Source organism: Pongo abelii, chromosome 16 (assembly GCF_028885655.2).
Source record: "Pongo abelii isolate AG06213 chromosome 16, NHGRI_mPonAbe1-v2.0_pri, whole genome shotgun sequence".
In the NCBI taxonomy this organism is placed as follows: Eukaryota; Metazoa; Chordata; class Mammalia; order Primates; family Hominidae; genus Pongo; species Pongo abelii.
The window spans coordinates 55,714,251-55,732,158 of NC_072001.2; the positions used below are offsets into that span (position 1 = coordinate 55,714,251).

General features: G+C 42.0%; 1 protein-coding gene across 1 annotated transcript in view; it reads right to left on the reverse strand.

Annotated features, from left to right (window-relative positions):
• Positions 1–1,648: 1,648 nt before the first annotated feature.
• ONECUT1 (one cut homeobox 1) overlaps positions 1,649–17,908 on the reverse strand; it is a 37,279-nt gene continuing 21,019 nt past the window's right edge. The window contains exon 2 of the mRNA XM_002825469.4: positions 1,649–6,533. Within this exon, the coding sequence (XP_002825515.1) occupies positions 6,241–6,533 (293 nt within the window). The 3' untranslated portion in view covers positions 1,649–6,240. The remainder of the gene's footprint in view (positions 6,534–17,908) is intronic.

Below are 17,908 nucleotides of genomic sequence, written 5' to 3' on the forward strand. Positions count from 1 at the left end.
TTCTGTGTGTGTGCTCATCACAGGTAGGGCCAAGTATCTGAACTGCCTCCATGCAGGGAGCTGAGGGCAGGGATCATCTCTAGTGCAGAAAAGAAACCAGTGGGAAGACGAAGAGTGAGCAGAGACAAACTCAGAGAGGCGTGGAGTACATTTACCCCAGGACCCTGACATTTGAGGGTGACTCCTGTGACTTTGGTAGGGGCATGTGGGGAGAGGAGGGGCAGTCGTGAGTAGCAGATTCCAAGAAACTGATGTGGAGAAGGATGTGTAACTTTGATTTTTCTCTTAAATTCTATTGATAATTGAGGCCAAGCAATCGTGTTTTGTGTCTACTGTGGACTGGCCAGAGGAGTAAGGGCTGGGTCAGCTGCTCCCCAGCCTTGACTTTCTGCTTAAGAGCATGAGGCCATTACACTCTCCTCTCAGCTTTGCAAAAGGAACTGTGTCTCCATGCCCTACCCCCTGCCTTGAAGCAATTCAGAAACTTGGGAAAACATAGAGGATTTCCAAATTCAAGTTAGCTTGTCTCTTTGAGTTTTTACACTCTACTTTTCATACCCGTGCGAATGGTTAAAAAAAAAAAAGAAGTAGCAAAGTATCTCACAAATGCCGGTGCTTTGAAATAGTAAAAAAGTCTCAAATTCTTTGGAATTTCAGGTCTTACCTGCAAAGTAATCTTTTCTAAAAAAAATTAATAAATTAAAGGAAGAACACGAACAATGCCTTTCTTCTTTCTAAATGACAAAAAGGACTATCTTGAAACACTCACTTTGGCATGTACAAGTTTCTGAGGGGGACCTGGCAGTGTTTACAGCACACATTGAAGTACCTACTAAGAAAAAGCTAAAGATACACCCTGCAGTTAAGAGAAGCTCTTGCCTTCAGCTTATCTTAGCATCGAGAACAAAAAGATTGTAACATAAAGCTTTGGCCATTTCAATTCTACTATATACATTTTAAAAACTACACAGTCATAAATTAAAGCAGTGATTAAATAAGCTCATATAAAATGTAATTAAATTAAAAAAAATCACAGCACATTATAGAGAAAAATAGGAACCAGCTTCACAAAAAGAGATTTTATATATATATATATATATATTTTTTTTTTTTTTTTACCCTGTGGAAACAAATTTTCTACGGAACACAAAAACTTCATAAGTAACCATCAAAATGAAAATCATTTCGTATTCCATTCTTGCATTTTTACACAACCCTTGACTCACCCAGGGAATATTTCCAGAAACTAAGTCTTCCTCGAGCAACAGAGCAGTTCTGCCAAGAAAATAAACCCCAAACCAAAGTGGGGGGGGGAACATCCCAAACATACAAACTACAAAATAAATAAGAATTATAAAGTTTTTTTTAAAGTAACCTTAACAATTATCAAACTAGTAAGTTCTGCCTTATCACATAGACTCTCTATACAACATAACCCTAAAACTTTATTACTATGAGGTATTTGGAGGAATTGGTAAAAGTTATGCACGGCCTGCCTGGTGGAGGGACAGGTGAACTCAGGTGGGGGGAACTTGAGAGGGAACAAGGAGGAGGAGCTTTGGTTTATCAGCAAGAAATTGGGAAAAGAAAAGTCATCCTTTGGTATCAAAGAAAGTTTCATTGCATGGTTGCACGGAAAAAGCACCACGGTGAATAATTATTCCTTTTTTTTTTTTTCATTAGTGGCCTTTCTAAGAGGCTGAGGTATTCAAAGAGTATAAGGTGAAAGAGGTCAACAGCGGTTTAACACTTTGGTTCAAGCAAGGCACTCATCCTAGGAGTTTACAAAGTTTGCAACATGTTTGCCTAGAGATTTACAAGTAGAACTAGCAGTAATAAGAGTAGTATTTCCTAATGTTGTTGTTGTCATTATTGTATCATTATTAAGAATGAAGACAAGTTTACACACTGAGTGAAGAGTTAGGAAGGGGGAGGGGTGGAGGAAGGGAAGGGGCGGAGTTCCCTCTGCAGACTGAGACCGTGCATGAAAATATCTTTGGTATTCTTTGGTATCATCAATGTGATTAAAATCACCAATGGAAATTGAGTGAGGTAGCGTCTTTGGTTCACACTATAAATAGTAGATCTTTACACTTTTTTTTTCTTTTTTTCTTTTCTTTTTTTTTTTTTACACGTGGAAGTCGCTATTTCTTACCTTCTGCTTCTTTGTCCTTACTATTTAGGAAATAGTTACCAAATGTACTGTAAAGCTAACCACACCACGGTAATAACCCAGAAGGCCAAACATGTCTCAAAACAGCCTCTGGTGTTTGAATGCACCCTAAACAACTAGATAGAAAAAGGAGAAGTGCTTTCTCTTTGTTTGCTAAATGCATAGTTTTCATCCTTTATGTACAAAGAAGGGAGGACCTTTCTTAGGGAAAATGCCTTTATAGCTCATGTGAAAATGTCCTAGGACTCTTTGGTATAGCAAAGTTTGCATTTAACCTGCAACTACGGTCATTCACCTGGGGTAGCAATGGGAGTGGAATGAATCCAAAAGTAGCGTAGTGCTTTTATATTTTCCTGGAAAAATAATTTCGCTTTTTTGCAGGGGCACAGTGAGTGACATGTTCATTTAGAACTTCTGGATTTCCCACACATTTTCTTTGGTCTTTGGAGTCTATTCCAGCTGCATCCAGGGACTGGAATACTCAATTCCTGACATCCAGAGCTCTTTTACCTGAACATTTACTGAAGTCTGGGGTTTTGGGGTGTCCAGACGTCACAACTCCCTGCCCTCTACAGGAAAGCTTCCAGTGATGAGAGGACCTGAATGTCTTATGGCCAGAAACAGACTAACTTCTATTCTACCAAAAAAAAAAAAAAAAAAAAAAAAAAAAAAAGGATTACTTTAAGTGCAGTTTTGGAATAAACACATGTACAAATAAAAGGGTAAGATAGATACCTTTTTCTGGTGAATTTTGCAAAAGAATTGAGAAATGATGGGTGAACAAATGGCACATGATCTGCTCTGTGGAATGTAGATTAAAAAACTCAAGCCAGAAATTAATGTTACATTAAATAGGAATGGAAGCATTGTTTTTTTTCTACATGCCAGTTCAGGAGCAAGTGAAGAATCAGTCATACATGATGTAATAAGTGTATTGCTTGTGAGAAGCTGAGTTTGTCCATCACGATTTCTAAAAAGCAAAGGATGTGAGTATGCTCAAACAGTCGAGTAAAAAAATTGCTTTTCAGGCTCTGATTTGTGCATCTGTTTATGAGAAAATATATCTCTAAGCCCTGAAATTGCATAATGGGTGCAAATTCAATGCTGGTATGAAAATTATCTTTGGTGTTAGCAAATAGGATAACTGGTTAGTTTCTTAAAAAACTGTTACGGTGGGATACTGAAAATGAAGCAATATTCTGTGAGACTGTGCCTATGCAGTACCAAAATAATTGGTAAAAAATGTAACATGGGCCAGGCACAGTGGCTCATGCCTGTAACCCCAGCACTTTGGGAGGCCGAGGTGGGTGGATTACCTGAGGTCAGGAGTTCAAGACCAGCCTGGCCAACATGGTGAAACCCTGTCTCTACTAAAAATACAAAAATTAGGCTGGGTGTGGTGGCACCTGTAATCCCAACTACTTGGGAGGCTGAGTCAGGAGAATCACTTGAACCCAGGAAGTGGAGGTTGCAGTGAGCTGAGATTGCACCACTGCACTCCAGCCTGGGTGACAGAGTGAGACTCTCTTAAAAAAAAAAAAAAAAGGGTAACATGTAGTTGGATTGATTTTGGGGGTAATATATAGTAGCAACAAATAAAAAGCATGGTTGTCTGAATTCTGCTATTCTTTTCTTGGGGTATTGAATTTGGTAAGATTGTGTGTAGACACAGCTTGAATTTCCCTGCATTTAGAATTATCACATTTTAAATAAATAAGGCTTTCCTCCCTCCTAAATTATAAATACATTATGTAGCTGTATCCCCGGCTCCCTCCATTCCCGGAGAGAGAGAAAATGTTAATCAGTTTTTTCCTTTTTGTTTATGTCATTGACAAGATTCTATTTTTTAGTAAATCTTGAAGGGTGGCCATTTAAATGGTCTCTTTCAATAGCTGAACTATAATTGTGCCATATTTAGAAGGGAAATTTTTAAGCTGGAGTTGTGGGTGAAATTTAAAAAAAAACAAAACATGTCAAGGCAAATGAAGTATTTCATCAAAAGAGAAGTATATGTTGGTTTCCTCTTCTCATTTGACAGCAGACATGAAGGAGACACAGATAGATGGCTTGTTGGTTTTGCTTCACCTCTCTAGTTGCCTGCCTGTTACAGACCTAGACAAGGTGCTGAGATTTGATGCTAAGGAGTTATGTTTCGTGTTAAGATGGTTCAGTTTTGTTCTTTGGCATTTTTAATGAATCTCAATAAAACAACTTATCATTAGGATAACATTTAATTTCATAGTTCTAAGTAGGGATGGTAATTAACTAACAGTATCCAATTCTTTACCTAATGGCATAATAGGCATCCACTTAGATAAGTTACAGTCCAGCTGAAATCAGAGAGAATTTTTCTGGGAATCAAGTGATTCACTGGGGTACCACTAATACAACTTCATTTTTTTTTGGCTTTGATTTCTACAGCTCTGGTTAAGTGATTTGGAAAAATAGAAATTTAAAATTTTGTATTTGTAAGCTCAGGTCTAGTTTTTAATCTGTCCCTGTTAGAGAGCAAAATCTATATTATAAAATTTCCAGCTTAATGCAGTAGCAAGAAAGAAGGCAGAATGCTTTGGAGGCTATTCTTAGTTCCATAAATTGATTAATACCAATAGATCAAAAGTCTTGTCGTCCACCAGAACACTGGCTTTTTTCTATGCGGTTCCACCAATTCCACCATTTCTCAGTTGCACCTGCTGTTTTGTTGACATCCAAATCATAAAATTTCTGGGATTGGCAATAAGTTAGTTTGATAACTTTTTAGGATAGTTATAAGTACTGAATAGCTCATTTGAATAATAATGTTGTTTTTTTAAACTTTATTTGTATTTGTAAAGTATTTAAAAGAGGTTTTTGGTGCCAGATGCATAAAGCAAATATAAGTCAATTAATCTAAGGATAGTTCTTTATTTAGTGACCTTTTACTAAAAAGCATTACTTTGAACAAATTTTTTAATTTAGTTACCCTCCCTGTTAAATTTAGTTTTCTAGTGTAAAAATGGGGTACTACTTTCGAAAGATCCTCAGGTTTTCTCAGCTAGGAACAGATTATGGAACCATGTCTGTCTCTCTACTTAAGTGACATTTATGGATCCTGAAAAGGAGTGTGCCATCTGGATGTACACGTGTACTGCATCGACCTCTCTGCCATGATATTAATTGCTTCCCTGAAGCTACATTCTTTCTTGCCAGTTCTGAAAACTCATATTTCAAATGCTTCAAGAGTCATAAATAATAGTCATGATTCTATGTGGCATGTGTATTACAGCTAGATCAGTTCATACGTATAACTTTACATAGTATCTTGTGTAAAAATAGCTTTGGTTATTAAAATCATTGCAATAAAATACCTGCACTATAATATTAAGTGTGTTCTTTGGTACCTAGGTGATTTTTTTTAATGGATGGACTCTTGTTTCATTTCTTAAAAAATATCTGAACATTCCTTAACAAACAAAGAGAATGCACTGGTTTAGGTGTCATTCAAATTTTCTTTGCTGGGTTTGAATCTGCATTTAGGTTGCGGGCCTGGCAGGTTCAAACGCTAGACTAGACGAGCAAAATCACACTCCTAATCCAATGAACTCAGACAACCCCTAACCATGTTGGTTGCACTCCTATAGAACAACCATTTCTGAAGACCAGCTCTGCCTAAGTCTCTAACCACTGGTGGTGGTGGTACTGAGACACCATACACCTTCGTGGCATGGTAGAACAGATGAGAAAGTTTGATCTTAAAAGATGTCCACTCAATGGCTCAAAATCACTATGCTCCAAACCACTAAACAGCCAAGCACAGCGAGGATGGTCATGGATTGAAGGTGTGAGATCCAGTGGTGTTTTCTTGCTCATCATTTGTCTTGCCAAGTCGCCGCCCTGCTGAAGTGTGTGTCTCCAAACAAAGTCAGAATGCAGGTGAGCTAAGTCTTTGGTTTCTTTGGACTATAAATAATGCTTTTTTTTCTTCAAATATTTCTAAGTATAAACCTGCTATCTTGAGGTCCTGGTCTTTTAAAAATTTTTTTTAATTTAAAGCTTTTCCACCGAGGTTTTAGTTTGTGGTTCTTCCTTCATGCTTTGGTACAAGTGCTTGATGAAGAAGATGAGTTGCCTGAATTGGAGCTGCCCTCATCCTGCCACTTGTCCAGACTCCTCCTTCTTGCGTTCATGAAGAAGTTGCTGACAGTGCTCAGCTCCAACCCCAGCTGCTGGGAAATGGTGATTTGCAATTCTTTGGATGGACGCTTATTTTCCTTGAATATTGCATGTAGAGTTCGACGCTGGACATCTGTGAAGACCAACCTGGGCTTTTTGGGTGTGTTGCCTCTATCCTTCCCATGTTCTTGTTCTTTCCTTTTGCATGCTGTGAAGAAACACAGAAGATGTTAGAACAAATTATCTAGGGGAGAATCAAGAGTAGAAAGACAGAGCTCATAAAATTTGTTAGCCATTCCTCATAGCCTGCTTTCTGTTTGCTGACCTCTGCTTTAAGCACCATTGGGGGCTGGGAGGAAAGTGTAATAGAAGAATGGAGAATTGGGATACAGGTGAAGTTCTGTGAGGCTTGGGCGTGGGTTGTGGCTTTGATGAGTATTTGCTCTTTGTCCTGGGTAAGTCAGTTAACTCCATCTGGGCCTCAGATTCCTCACCTGTAGAATGTAAGTTTCTGGCTAAATGAACTTAATCACTTTGAACTTTTTTCTTCATCCACAAAATGCATATAAGAATGCCTACCTTGCTGTGTTGTGGTATGAAATAGTGTATGCAAAAGTTTATGCTAACTTTACAAATGCAACGCCTTGTCAGCAAGAAGTGGTTGTAGCCCTCAAAGGGTTTATAGTCTGCTGCCAGTAGAATATTAAGAGCCTAATCAGAGTCTAAAAACATAGTAGAAAGGAATTGCATTTGTTTCCCTTCTGATCTTTTTTATTTTCCAGGAAAATCTGTATATAAGAAGGTTCAGTATATAGTTTTTTTTATCATGGCCATCAAACAGTCTTCTACTGATTTTCTAGTGGAACCGGGAACTGTGGAGGTGTGAACCACTCCTCCTCGACATTGAGACTAAACCTGCCAAGTTAGCCATGTTCATCTCTGGGGTCTCTCTGTGCCTCCTTTTTGCAAGCCATGCTCTTGGAGTCCCCCTCATCACTTATTTGGTCTCCCACTGAGGGGCCCATTCCCTGCGCATGCATGTCTGGTCCTGTATTATGAAGCTGCTTTTTGGCTGATGGAGTTATTCTAACGTATCATCCCAATGGAGCCCTCAGGCCCCAGGGTTTGGCGCCAGATCAGGGTCTCTCCTGATTTTAGGTGCCATAAGTCTCTTTCCACCCTAATGAGGCTCACTAGTTTCCACCTGCTAAAGGACTATCAAGGCTGCATTGGTAACAATGCACACTGCCCCTCCACCCAATCTCCACCATCAATCAATCCTCACAACCATCCACAAATAACCATACAACCCAAGCAAAAATAGTGCTCTGATATGCGAATGCAGCCTTAAGAAAAGGCTCCTATGCCCTCACTGCAATCAGATTGCTGCCTCTTAGCCCCCTATGTAGGTGTTCTAGAGCAGCCACTGCCACCTTTATATCTGGCTGGCTGTACTCTCATCCTAACCACAGTGGAAGATGGATGGGGCATGCTTCGTGGTAGAGGGAGGGATTGCCATTCTTCCATATCGCATCCCTCCCATTGCTGTCCTAGCTGTTGCTGCCTTCTGCTTCACTGTATGCCTCTGTGTATTCCAGGTTCTCAATTCCTTACCTGATGGTTCACCAGCTCTGGCTAGATTCAGCCTCTGTGCTCTCCTCAGCCTGCCCCTCCCTTTCATTTCCAGCTGGGTAGATCCTGGACTTCAGAGTTCCTGTAAAACTTTAGGTGCCATTGGTACAAATTAGCTCAGCAACAGATCAGCTGCAGAGCTCATAGGATGAAAGCTGGAGAGGCCTCAAGGCTTTAGAGTCCAATCCAGAAGGCTCCAATTTTTTAAAACAATGTGCTACTTAGTAAAAAACGTTCTGAGTGTATATTCCCTTATATTATTTATTTATAAATCATATACATGTGTTAGTATACTACTATCTTGTGCACATTATAAAACATACACAATACAAAAACATTTTTTTTGAGACAGGATCTCACCCTGCTGCCCAGGCTGGATACAGTGGTGCAATCTTGGTGCACTGCAACCTCTGCCTCCCTGGGCTCAAGCAATCCTCTCACCTCAGCCTTTGGAGTAGCTGGCACTATAGGTGCGTGCTGCCACATCCCGGCTAATTTTTTCGTATTTTTTTTTTTATAGAGATGGAGTCTCACCATGTTGCCTAGGCTGGTCTTGAGCTCCTGGGCTCAAGCAGTCTGCCCACTTTGGCCTCCCATTAGAGGTGTGAGCCACTGCCCCCAGCCCACAATACTAAAATTTTTAAAGGGATAAAATAAAAATAAATAGACATGGAATTATCTTCTAGAGATGCATCTGCTTGCCAGGCTCTGGAGTGTATTCACCCTACTTACGGGGCCACTGGTCCAACCATTAGTAATTATAAGAGTGAGAATTTCAGAATGGACATGAAGGGAGGGCTCAGTCATGAAAGAGAGATTTGTTGGCAAGACAGGCCTTATGGCCTTTTGTAACATGTCCTGTAGGTCACTTGCTATGCCTCTTGCCCACCATGAGGGGCGGCATCAACCTAACGGGCAGTATTATTAAATGCCCAACTCCCTCAGAGCCTTGAGTTATAGACATCCTGAGCCAGGTGAGAGTCTTCAAATAGAGTTCCTCCTCCCAGGGGCCTACAGCCCTCACTGGGCACCTAGATTAAGTCCCAGAAAAAAATGACTAAAGTCAACTCCAGTTGGTTTGAGTCAGCCCATGTAGACACAGCCTTATACAATACTGATGCAGATGGCTGATTCATTGACTTAAAAATGAATACAACACAGGTTTTGCTCTTAAGGATGCCAGATTTAAGCAAATAACTGCACATAAGCAATTAACTACAAGAGTATAAAAAGAGTGTATAGAGTCTACTGCTTGAAGATATTCAGGAAGGAATTATAGAGAAGGCACTTCAGATGGGCCCTAAGAGATAAATGGAGGCTTGCTAGTGAGAGGAGTGGGAAAGCTCATTCCCTGCAGAGGGAGCAGCATGGTGAAGGATAAGTATTAGTAGATTGGTATTTGTGAGGCAAGAGGGCACACAAGAAGGAAAGGCTGTGGGAGATGGCTTCGTGCATAGACAGAGTTCAGATATGAATCGTCTCGTAGGTATGGAGGAGGTAGGGAGAGGCATGAGAAAGGGTGTAGTGTGATTACATTTGGGCTTAGAAAAACCCCTCTGGTGGAGTTGTGGAGGGAGAACTGGAAAGCAGCAAGATTAGGGACAAGAATGCTACAGTGGGTGCTGCGGTCTACTACCCAGATCCCCCTTCAGGACTGTGGCACTTGCTCCTCCAGCTGCTGGAAGGGTTGATGACAGGTGGCTTTCAGGTGAGGTCCATTCTTGGAATTGCCCTTGGCCAAAGGTTATGCCACTCTGGGGTGGGATGGGGGTTTGCCCATATCTAGTGGCGGTGGCTGGGGGGCTGTAGGAGATGGGGGTATGGAAGGTGGTGGTCTAGGAGAATGGAAATGTGTTGGTTTAAGGATCCTCCCCCCAATCCCTTGCATCAAGTGAGACAACTCTAAAGAGTCATCCGGTTCAAGAGCACTCCATATAATTGGTTGAGGCTATTTTTGCACCTACATTGTTGTTCAACTCCTCCTTCTGCCCAATCTTACTTCCTTCACCACCCCCAGGGGGTTATTCTCCGTAACATGCTCCAAAAACCTTTCTGAATGCACATCTCAGAAACTCAGAGTCTGTTTTGCAGAGAACCGGACCCAAAATACAAGTCAGAAAACCACCGTAGGGCCAGGCACAGTTGCTCATGCCTGTAATCCCAGCAGTTTGGGAGGCCGAAGCAGGCAGATTACTTGAGGTCAGGAGTTCGAGACCAACCTGGCCAACATGGTGAAACGCTGTCTCTACTAAAAATACAAAAATTAGCAAGGCGTGGTGGCAGGCGCCTGTAATCCCAGCTACTTGGGAGGCTGAGGCAGAAGAATTGCTTGAACCCGAGACGCAGAGGTTGTAGTCAGCTGATATTGCAACGCTACACCCCAGCCTGGGTGAGAAAGCAAGATTCCATTTCAGAAAAAGAAAAGAAAACCACTGTAATGAGGACCCAAAATTAGACAATGGCAGTTGACAATGGAGAAGAACTTCTTGGGCAGTCAAATCGAGAAGACTTCTTGACTACTTGGCTAAGAAGGTGTAGTCTGGAACATCTGCCAGGTTTCTGGTTGGATGATAGTAATGGAGCCATTAGGAAATGCGGATGGAGAAATGAGTTTTATGAGGATAGTAACCACTTCTATATGGAACAAATTGCATTGGATGTGTTTGCTGGACATTCTATTAAAGATCTCCAATAGGTGGTTGTCCAGCAGACAGCAGGATGTATGGGATCTGGAGTTCAGGGGAGAGATCTGGGCTAGAAATATAGACTTGGAAGTCATTAGGTCTCTAGATGGTAAATTACACAGAACACTCACTCATGGGAAAGTAAATAACCGAGCATTGGGTACAGACTTTACTTATTTATCATTCAAAAAGCAGAGCTAAGGGAAATCAGAAAGAGATATTCATCTTCCATCTAGCCAGATTGTATGTTTGAATGACTTCAGTCTAGTCCTTGGCACTTGGCAGGACTGTCAGCTGAAGCTACCCCTGAGCCAGCATTTCCCAAATGGCATCAGAAGAAGGATACTCTCTCAAACAGGGGTTCCTTGAAAAGATGGTTTGCAGATTAAGGACATTTAAAAAAATCTATTATATATTGCCTCTTCCTCAAGATTCATAACATATGTAAGCACAGCCAATTCTGTTTCTCAAATTTGTTTGACCTCAGAACACTTTTTGGTGGAGACTGTCGATTAATGTCTTACACAATATTAATGTTGGGGAAATGCAGTTTGGAAGTTCCTGCCCCGGGACCTCAAGCACTGTAGACATTACCATACCAGAACCTGGGAAGTGAGATTCTCTTGGAGCAGGGACCCTGGCTGACTTGCTCTGTATCTCCAGGACACCCTGACCTAGTGACTGGTTGTAAGGGCAGATCAGTATCCATGTGGGTATGGGGCAGGGGTACATCTGCGAATAAGTAGATGTGATTAGATTTGGAGGAAATGCTGCCAAAGCTGGAGGTGCTGAAAAAGAAAGCAGAGATAATCAGTAAAATGGAGAATAGACTAAAGCTTACTGAGAGTCACCGATGACCAGGGGAGGCTAAGTGGAGCAACCCACAGAAACAAGTCATACTTCTAGAAGCTTTCACCAGACTATAGCTGCGAGAGCTGAAATTTCCATGGAGTTGATTTCAGAGTAGAGATTACGCATTGTAAGGTAGGAAACCCCCAATTGGAGGTTATGAGACTCTACATGAGTGTGCAAGATAGACAGAGAGAGAGAGGATGAAAAAGGAGTATGACAAGAAGTAGTGCTGCTTAGGGAACAGCAACACACATGTTTTATGTGAATGTAATATTTTTATGTAGGGGTACAGTTTCCATTAAAAATAGAGAAATACTTGTCAGTTAACTGGATTAAGTGGAAGGAGATGGCCATTGTTGGTGAAAGGTAGTACTAATGATGAAGATCTGCTATGAGTCACCTCCGTGAGGGTGGGCAAGCAGACAGATCTATAGGATGCACTGGCAAAGTATATCAGACAAGTGACTTTGATGTTTATGGGTGAGGTCACCCAAAGTGAGTACTATGGAGGAGGTAGAAGTAGGCATGAAAGATAGTAAAAGTCAGAGCATGACTTTGTGTGCCATGGGAATAAAAGATTATAAAGAAAAAAAAAAACAGAGGATGAGGGTGTGGGCAAAGGACAGAGGCTTCTAGTTCAGGCATGCCTGGGGACTGCTTTGCCTATAGTAGGCAAGGCAGAGCCAAGTGGGTTTCAAGAAATGTAACTTTGCAGGAGGTTGAAAGGTATTTTGTGAACAATGAGTTGTGAGGTCAAGTTGGTTTGGGAAATGCTGAATTAATTAATGATTAACCAAACTTCTTTAATGCAGGACTTTTCAGAGCTTTAATATGTTACTGAGCATCAACACTTTCTAGCTTATAGGCTCTCCCAAACTTATTTGATCAAAGAACTCTTTATTCAGGGAATTTCTCTTAGGAATGGTGTTCCTTAGAACAGTTTCTCAGAGTGTAGTTGGCAGACCTGTCCTGGTCTGTGAACCATTACTGACCCACAACAAGGTCAGTACAAAATATTGAGAATAAGCAATTAGAAATGTTTATGGCAGTTTGACATTGCTGCAACATTCAAATGTGTGATTATTTTTCTAGTAATATGTTTTTTATTATATTATCAAAATTATTCATTCAGGACAGATGGAAGTTAGAAAGAAACCAACAAGCTAGTCCTTCACTACCTAGAGTTTAAGAAACCCTGTCTTAGAACACATTTTCTAAAACACAGTATATAGTAACATCTTAGGATCGGTTGTCACTCAAGCATTTGTATACTAACTTATATCCATTTTCCTGACTTAATGATACAAAGGACTTTAGAACGTATAAAGTGCTGATTGAATTATGCAAAAGTCTGCCAAGAATTTGTCTGGGAATATGTGGGCACACACATATTGGCCTGGGAGGCATTAATAAAGTCAGATGAACTTATGATACAACTTCTTAAATGAGCCTGGACTCTTGAAGACACAAGCTCTGGCCCAGCTCCGTGGATATGCACCTGCAAATACTATCAACATTATGAATTTGGGGATTATGTTTCCAACACATGAAATTTGGGGAACACATTCAAACCATAGCAAATATATTGTCTTACTAATTCTTAGTACCATTTTGTGAGGTGAGAGAAGCCATTGTATTCCATTTTGCAGCTGGGGACACAAAGCTCAAAGAAGGTGAAGGACTTGGTCAAGATCACACATCTATCAGTGGCCACAGAGCTGGGCTTGAGCTGTGTGCCGGCAGCTTATCCACTCATATGTGGCTTGCTCTCTGTGAGTCCTTAGACTCTAGCCAAGTATTTTCTCCCTTGAAATAGCTGCCCTAGAATATGTTGTCCCAACATTATCGCAGAGAAAGTGGGCTAGAGAGCAGTAAAGGGGAAAGGCTGAGATGTCCAGGACACCATGAAACTGCCTTGACATCTAAAGACAGCTTGGCATTGTCATAAGGGCCTGCTAGAGATGCAGCATCTTCACCCTAAAGGCTGATGTAGATGCTGAAAATCGCAACCCCTCAGCAGCCTGCAGGGACAACTGTTCTCGCACAGGTAAGTCTGTGACATCCGAGTCATGCAAGGGGGGTCTGGCCTGGATTTAGAAGAGAAATGTCCAGGCGGCCCTCAGCCCCTTTGCTGCTCCAATGCCTCGGGGTCAGATGGGGGTGCACTGGTAAGGCAAGACACATCCTGAAGTTCTCAAGAGCCAGCCCAGGGCTGCTACCCAGATTCCTGATGGACTTGGCCATGGTATCCCTGCAAACCCTGCTCAGGAGAGCTTGGAGCTTCTGGGGTAGGGAACAAAAATATCAAAAAGCATGTGGGCCAGAATATGAAAATCCATAGGGATAGAAAGCAGGCTGGTGGTTACTTATGGCTGAAGGGGTGGTGGTGGGAAATGGGAGTGACTAATAGGTATGGTTCTTCTTTTTTGGGGAGGTGATGAAAATGTTCTAAAATTGACTGTGGTTGCAAAGCTCTGTGACTAACTGGATGATTTTAAATGGGTGAATTCTATGGTATGTGAATTACATCTCTATCAAGTTGTAAGAGCAGTGGCAGCCAGCCATGCACACAGGGTGAGCCCTCTGCTCTCACCCCTACCTGCCACTGAGAGAGACCCTTTTCTGGGCTGTGGCAAAGGACAAGAGGTAGTCAGCTGTTCATGTGCATTGAGCCCTGAAGACCCTTTCTTATCAGCTGAAGCTGTTTTTCAAAGTAAACTCTTAGAGAATATATGTGGACAAGCGAGCACACAAACAGATTTCAGTAAAACGCAGTGGGGGTAGGGAGAGACACATGAAGGGGAAACTATGCAAGGAAACGTGACAGGACTGTTCCTGAGCCTGTATTCCAGGCCAGTACCTACACTGTGGAGATTAAAGAGCCATTGGATTGACCGAGACCGTCAGGATTAGAGCTCAGACTCCAGGAGTCCTAGGTCAGAATGTTATCTGCTTTGCCTTGAGTGATCTTACTGTGCGGTGTATACTTTTATAAGCTGTGTCCCCAGTTGTTTGGGTGATAAAGGAACTCTTAAGTGGCAAATTCAGAGGGCACAGCCCAGTGTGCCATTTGAAAATCAACACCAGTGAGCTCTAACTGATACGGCCAAGGACAGCCTTTGCATGGGAAGCAAAGTCCTGCACAGATTGTCTGGAAACTGATGGCCAGCAGAGGGAGGTGGAGCCCAAACAACCTACTGGACACGAGCTGTGTTTGCTGTGTCTCTGTGAGTAGCCAGAGCAACTATGGAAACTCTTTTGGTCACACACATGGAAAGCCTAATAAGAACATGCAAAGAGCAGACATTCCCAGTGGAGAATAATCACCATAACTCACCCTTGTGTTTTGCTTTACAGTGCTTAAAAAACCTCCATAAAACCTTACCATGTGATCCCCACAAAACTCAGGTGAGGTAGAAATGGGTATTCTTCCTTTTTTTTTTGTAGGTGAAACCCTGTCAGAGAGGTTAGGCAGCTTGCCTGTGGGCTGGTTAGTAGGGGACTTGGGCCTCCAGCTTCACTGGACCCTGGAAGCAGAGGGCAGCACCAGTGAACACACCCTGGAAACTTTCCCCAGGATGGTGAAATGGGGGCAAGAGCTGAAGCAGCGGGTAAAGTGGAGCTCAGAGAACTTGCACCCAAGGTGAACAGAACAGCAGCAGTTGGTCAGCCAAGCAGCAGGCCAGTTGTCAGCCAGACCTATCTTGATGTGGCTGAAAGGACTGTAGTTTGGCCTTCCAGGAAAGTGGGCTGGACGGAAGTTGAGACAAAGGGAGTTCTGGCAGCATAGCAGACAGCACACCCATGCTGGCCTGGGAAAGGGACTGGAGTAGTCTCATGTCAGGAAGGATGCAGGGGAGCATGGGACAGCTGTCTCCTTGTGTGTATCAGCTTTGAGAAGAAGCTGAAGGAAGCAGCTCACCCAGTGGAAAAGGAAAGAGCAGGAGCAGAGGGCCTTGGCAAAGCCAGGTCGGGAAAGTCATTGGAGCCTCTCCCTGCCCCTGGTCTGCTTCTCTAGCAGAGCTGTTTAGGACAGAATCCTGCCATCCCATAGTCTGCTGCCTGCAGTCCTTCCTGAGTCAGTGAATAAAACATGGTGATGGACCTGTCTTCTCCAGGTGAAGCTCCACAGCTGCATCCCAGGAGAGATGGGAACCCTGGACAAGGTTGCCTGGGCCTGGGAGGGGTGGACAGCATCTCCTGAGCTAAGCCCCATTCATGAGTCACCTTACCAGGCCTCACAATAAAGGTGTGAGGGAGACACTGTTATTCTCTCTAGTCGACGAATGAGCAGCCTGAAGCTCGGCGAGGTTAAGGGACTGGCCCAAGTCACCCCAACAGCAAAATGGTACAGCTGGGATTTGGGCCAGCACAGGGCCCCATGACAGCACTGGAGGACAGCGGGAGGTGCGCCCCCCGCTCCTCCACAGGCACAGACTACGGGAAACAGAGAACCATACCAGCTTTTGCTTTCTTTGACCCCACAAACAGCTATTTTGGTGTGATTCTAGACTATCTCAGTTCTTCTCTCCACAAGCTTTGTCTTCCCTCCCTTGTTCTGTTTTCCCTGTGATAGAGGCTAAACCTGAACTAGAATAGTAGCTGAGAATTCTCGTTGAAAGAATGCATTTAGTACGCAATGATACTGGCATCATCCTCTCGCTGGCCATTCATGCTCATGTGCACACACTTTCCTGAGCACAGCCTCATCAGTTTTTATACTTACAGGAAGAGACACCCATCAACCTGACCCTTCCCTCCACGAAGCTCTCCCCCTGTACTGCAGCTTCAAAGGAACTGGTGGGAAGCGAGAAGCTGCGGCCTTGTACCTGCTAGTTTGGTCAGTAGCAAAGGGCAATAGGGCTTTTTTCTGGAAGTTTGGCTTAAGAATTTTGATTTCTATCAGTATATGAAGAGATATCTGCACTGCCATGTTCATTGCAGCACTATACACAATAGGCAAGATGTGGCATCAATCTAAGTGTCCATCAACGGGTGAATGGATAAAGAAAATGTAGCACATATACATATATGCATATTATTCAGCCATAAAAAGAATGAAATCTTGTCATCTGCAGTAACACGGTTGGAACTGGAGGGTATTATGTTCAGTGAAATAAGCCAGGCACAGAAAGGTAAATATTGCATGTTCTCACTCACATGTAGGAGCTAAAAAAAATTGAACTCATGGAGATGGAGAGTAGAATGATGGTTACCAGAGGCTGGGAAGGGTAGTGGGGAGTGGGGAATAAAGAGGGGATGCTTAATGGGTACAAAAATACAATTAGGTAGAATGCATAAGATCGAGTGTTAGGTGGCACTATAGGGCGACTACAGTTAATTATAATTTATTGTATATTTCAAAATCGCTAGAAGAGTAGAATTGGGATGTTCCTAACATGAAGAAATGATAAATGCTTGAAGTGATGGATACCCTAGTTACCCTGATTTTATCATTACACATTGTATGCTTGTATCAAAATATCACATGTACCCCACAAATATATACAACTATTATGTATCCATAATTAAAAATTAAAACTAAAAAAGGATTTTTCTAAATTCTTTTAGAATTCTAAATTCCTAAACTTCTGTTATTGGCTGATCAGTTGGACTTTTATTACATCAGTATCCCTCACTTAAAAAAGACTCTCAATAGTTTGCCTCTAAAAATTGGAAATCTGTGATATAGATGCTCTAGTTATGATGATTCTACAAAACAGTCAAAACAAAAAGCACATCTGATGAATTACATACTTATTTTTACTTCATATATGCCTATTGTGAATTGTAAGTCTTAGCTTATCGACCTCATTTTTCTAATTAATAGATGTATATGTTACTTTATAGTATTTACAGTAATCGAAAGCTATAAAACAGAATTTCTTTAAAAAACCTACAATCTTGAGTTTTCACTAAGTCATCAGACATTTTCTCTGATTAATTTCAAATTAGTGAAGTTTTCCTCATTTGCTTTTTTGGAAAGTTGTCTGTAGAATCAAACTGTAAATGCTATTCTTCCAATGACATGCATTATACAATTAGTTTCACAAGGGTCTCCCAAAAGCCCAAGATGAAAGCCCTTGGCAGCTGCTCTACCATGATATTCAAGGACCTTGACACCCTGACCTCAACCATGTTTCCCATGTCACCTCCTACTACTGCCCACTCAATACCAATCATTCCTGCATCATTCCTGCCACACTGCTCGGAAGTCATTCCTAGATATGAACCTCCACACCCCCACTACTTTGCTCAAGATGTTTCCTACATCCAGAATGTCCTTCCTTTTCTCTTTTCCATACAAAAAGATCCCTGTGCAATGAAGGCCAACCTCAAGCATCTTCTTTTCTGCTAAGCCTTCTCCATCCCCTCTCCCATCCAAGGAGAGTTGTTGTCTTTTGTGCCCACAGAG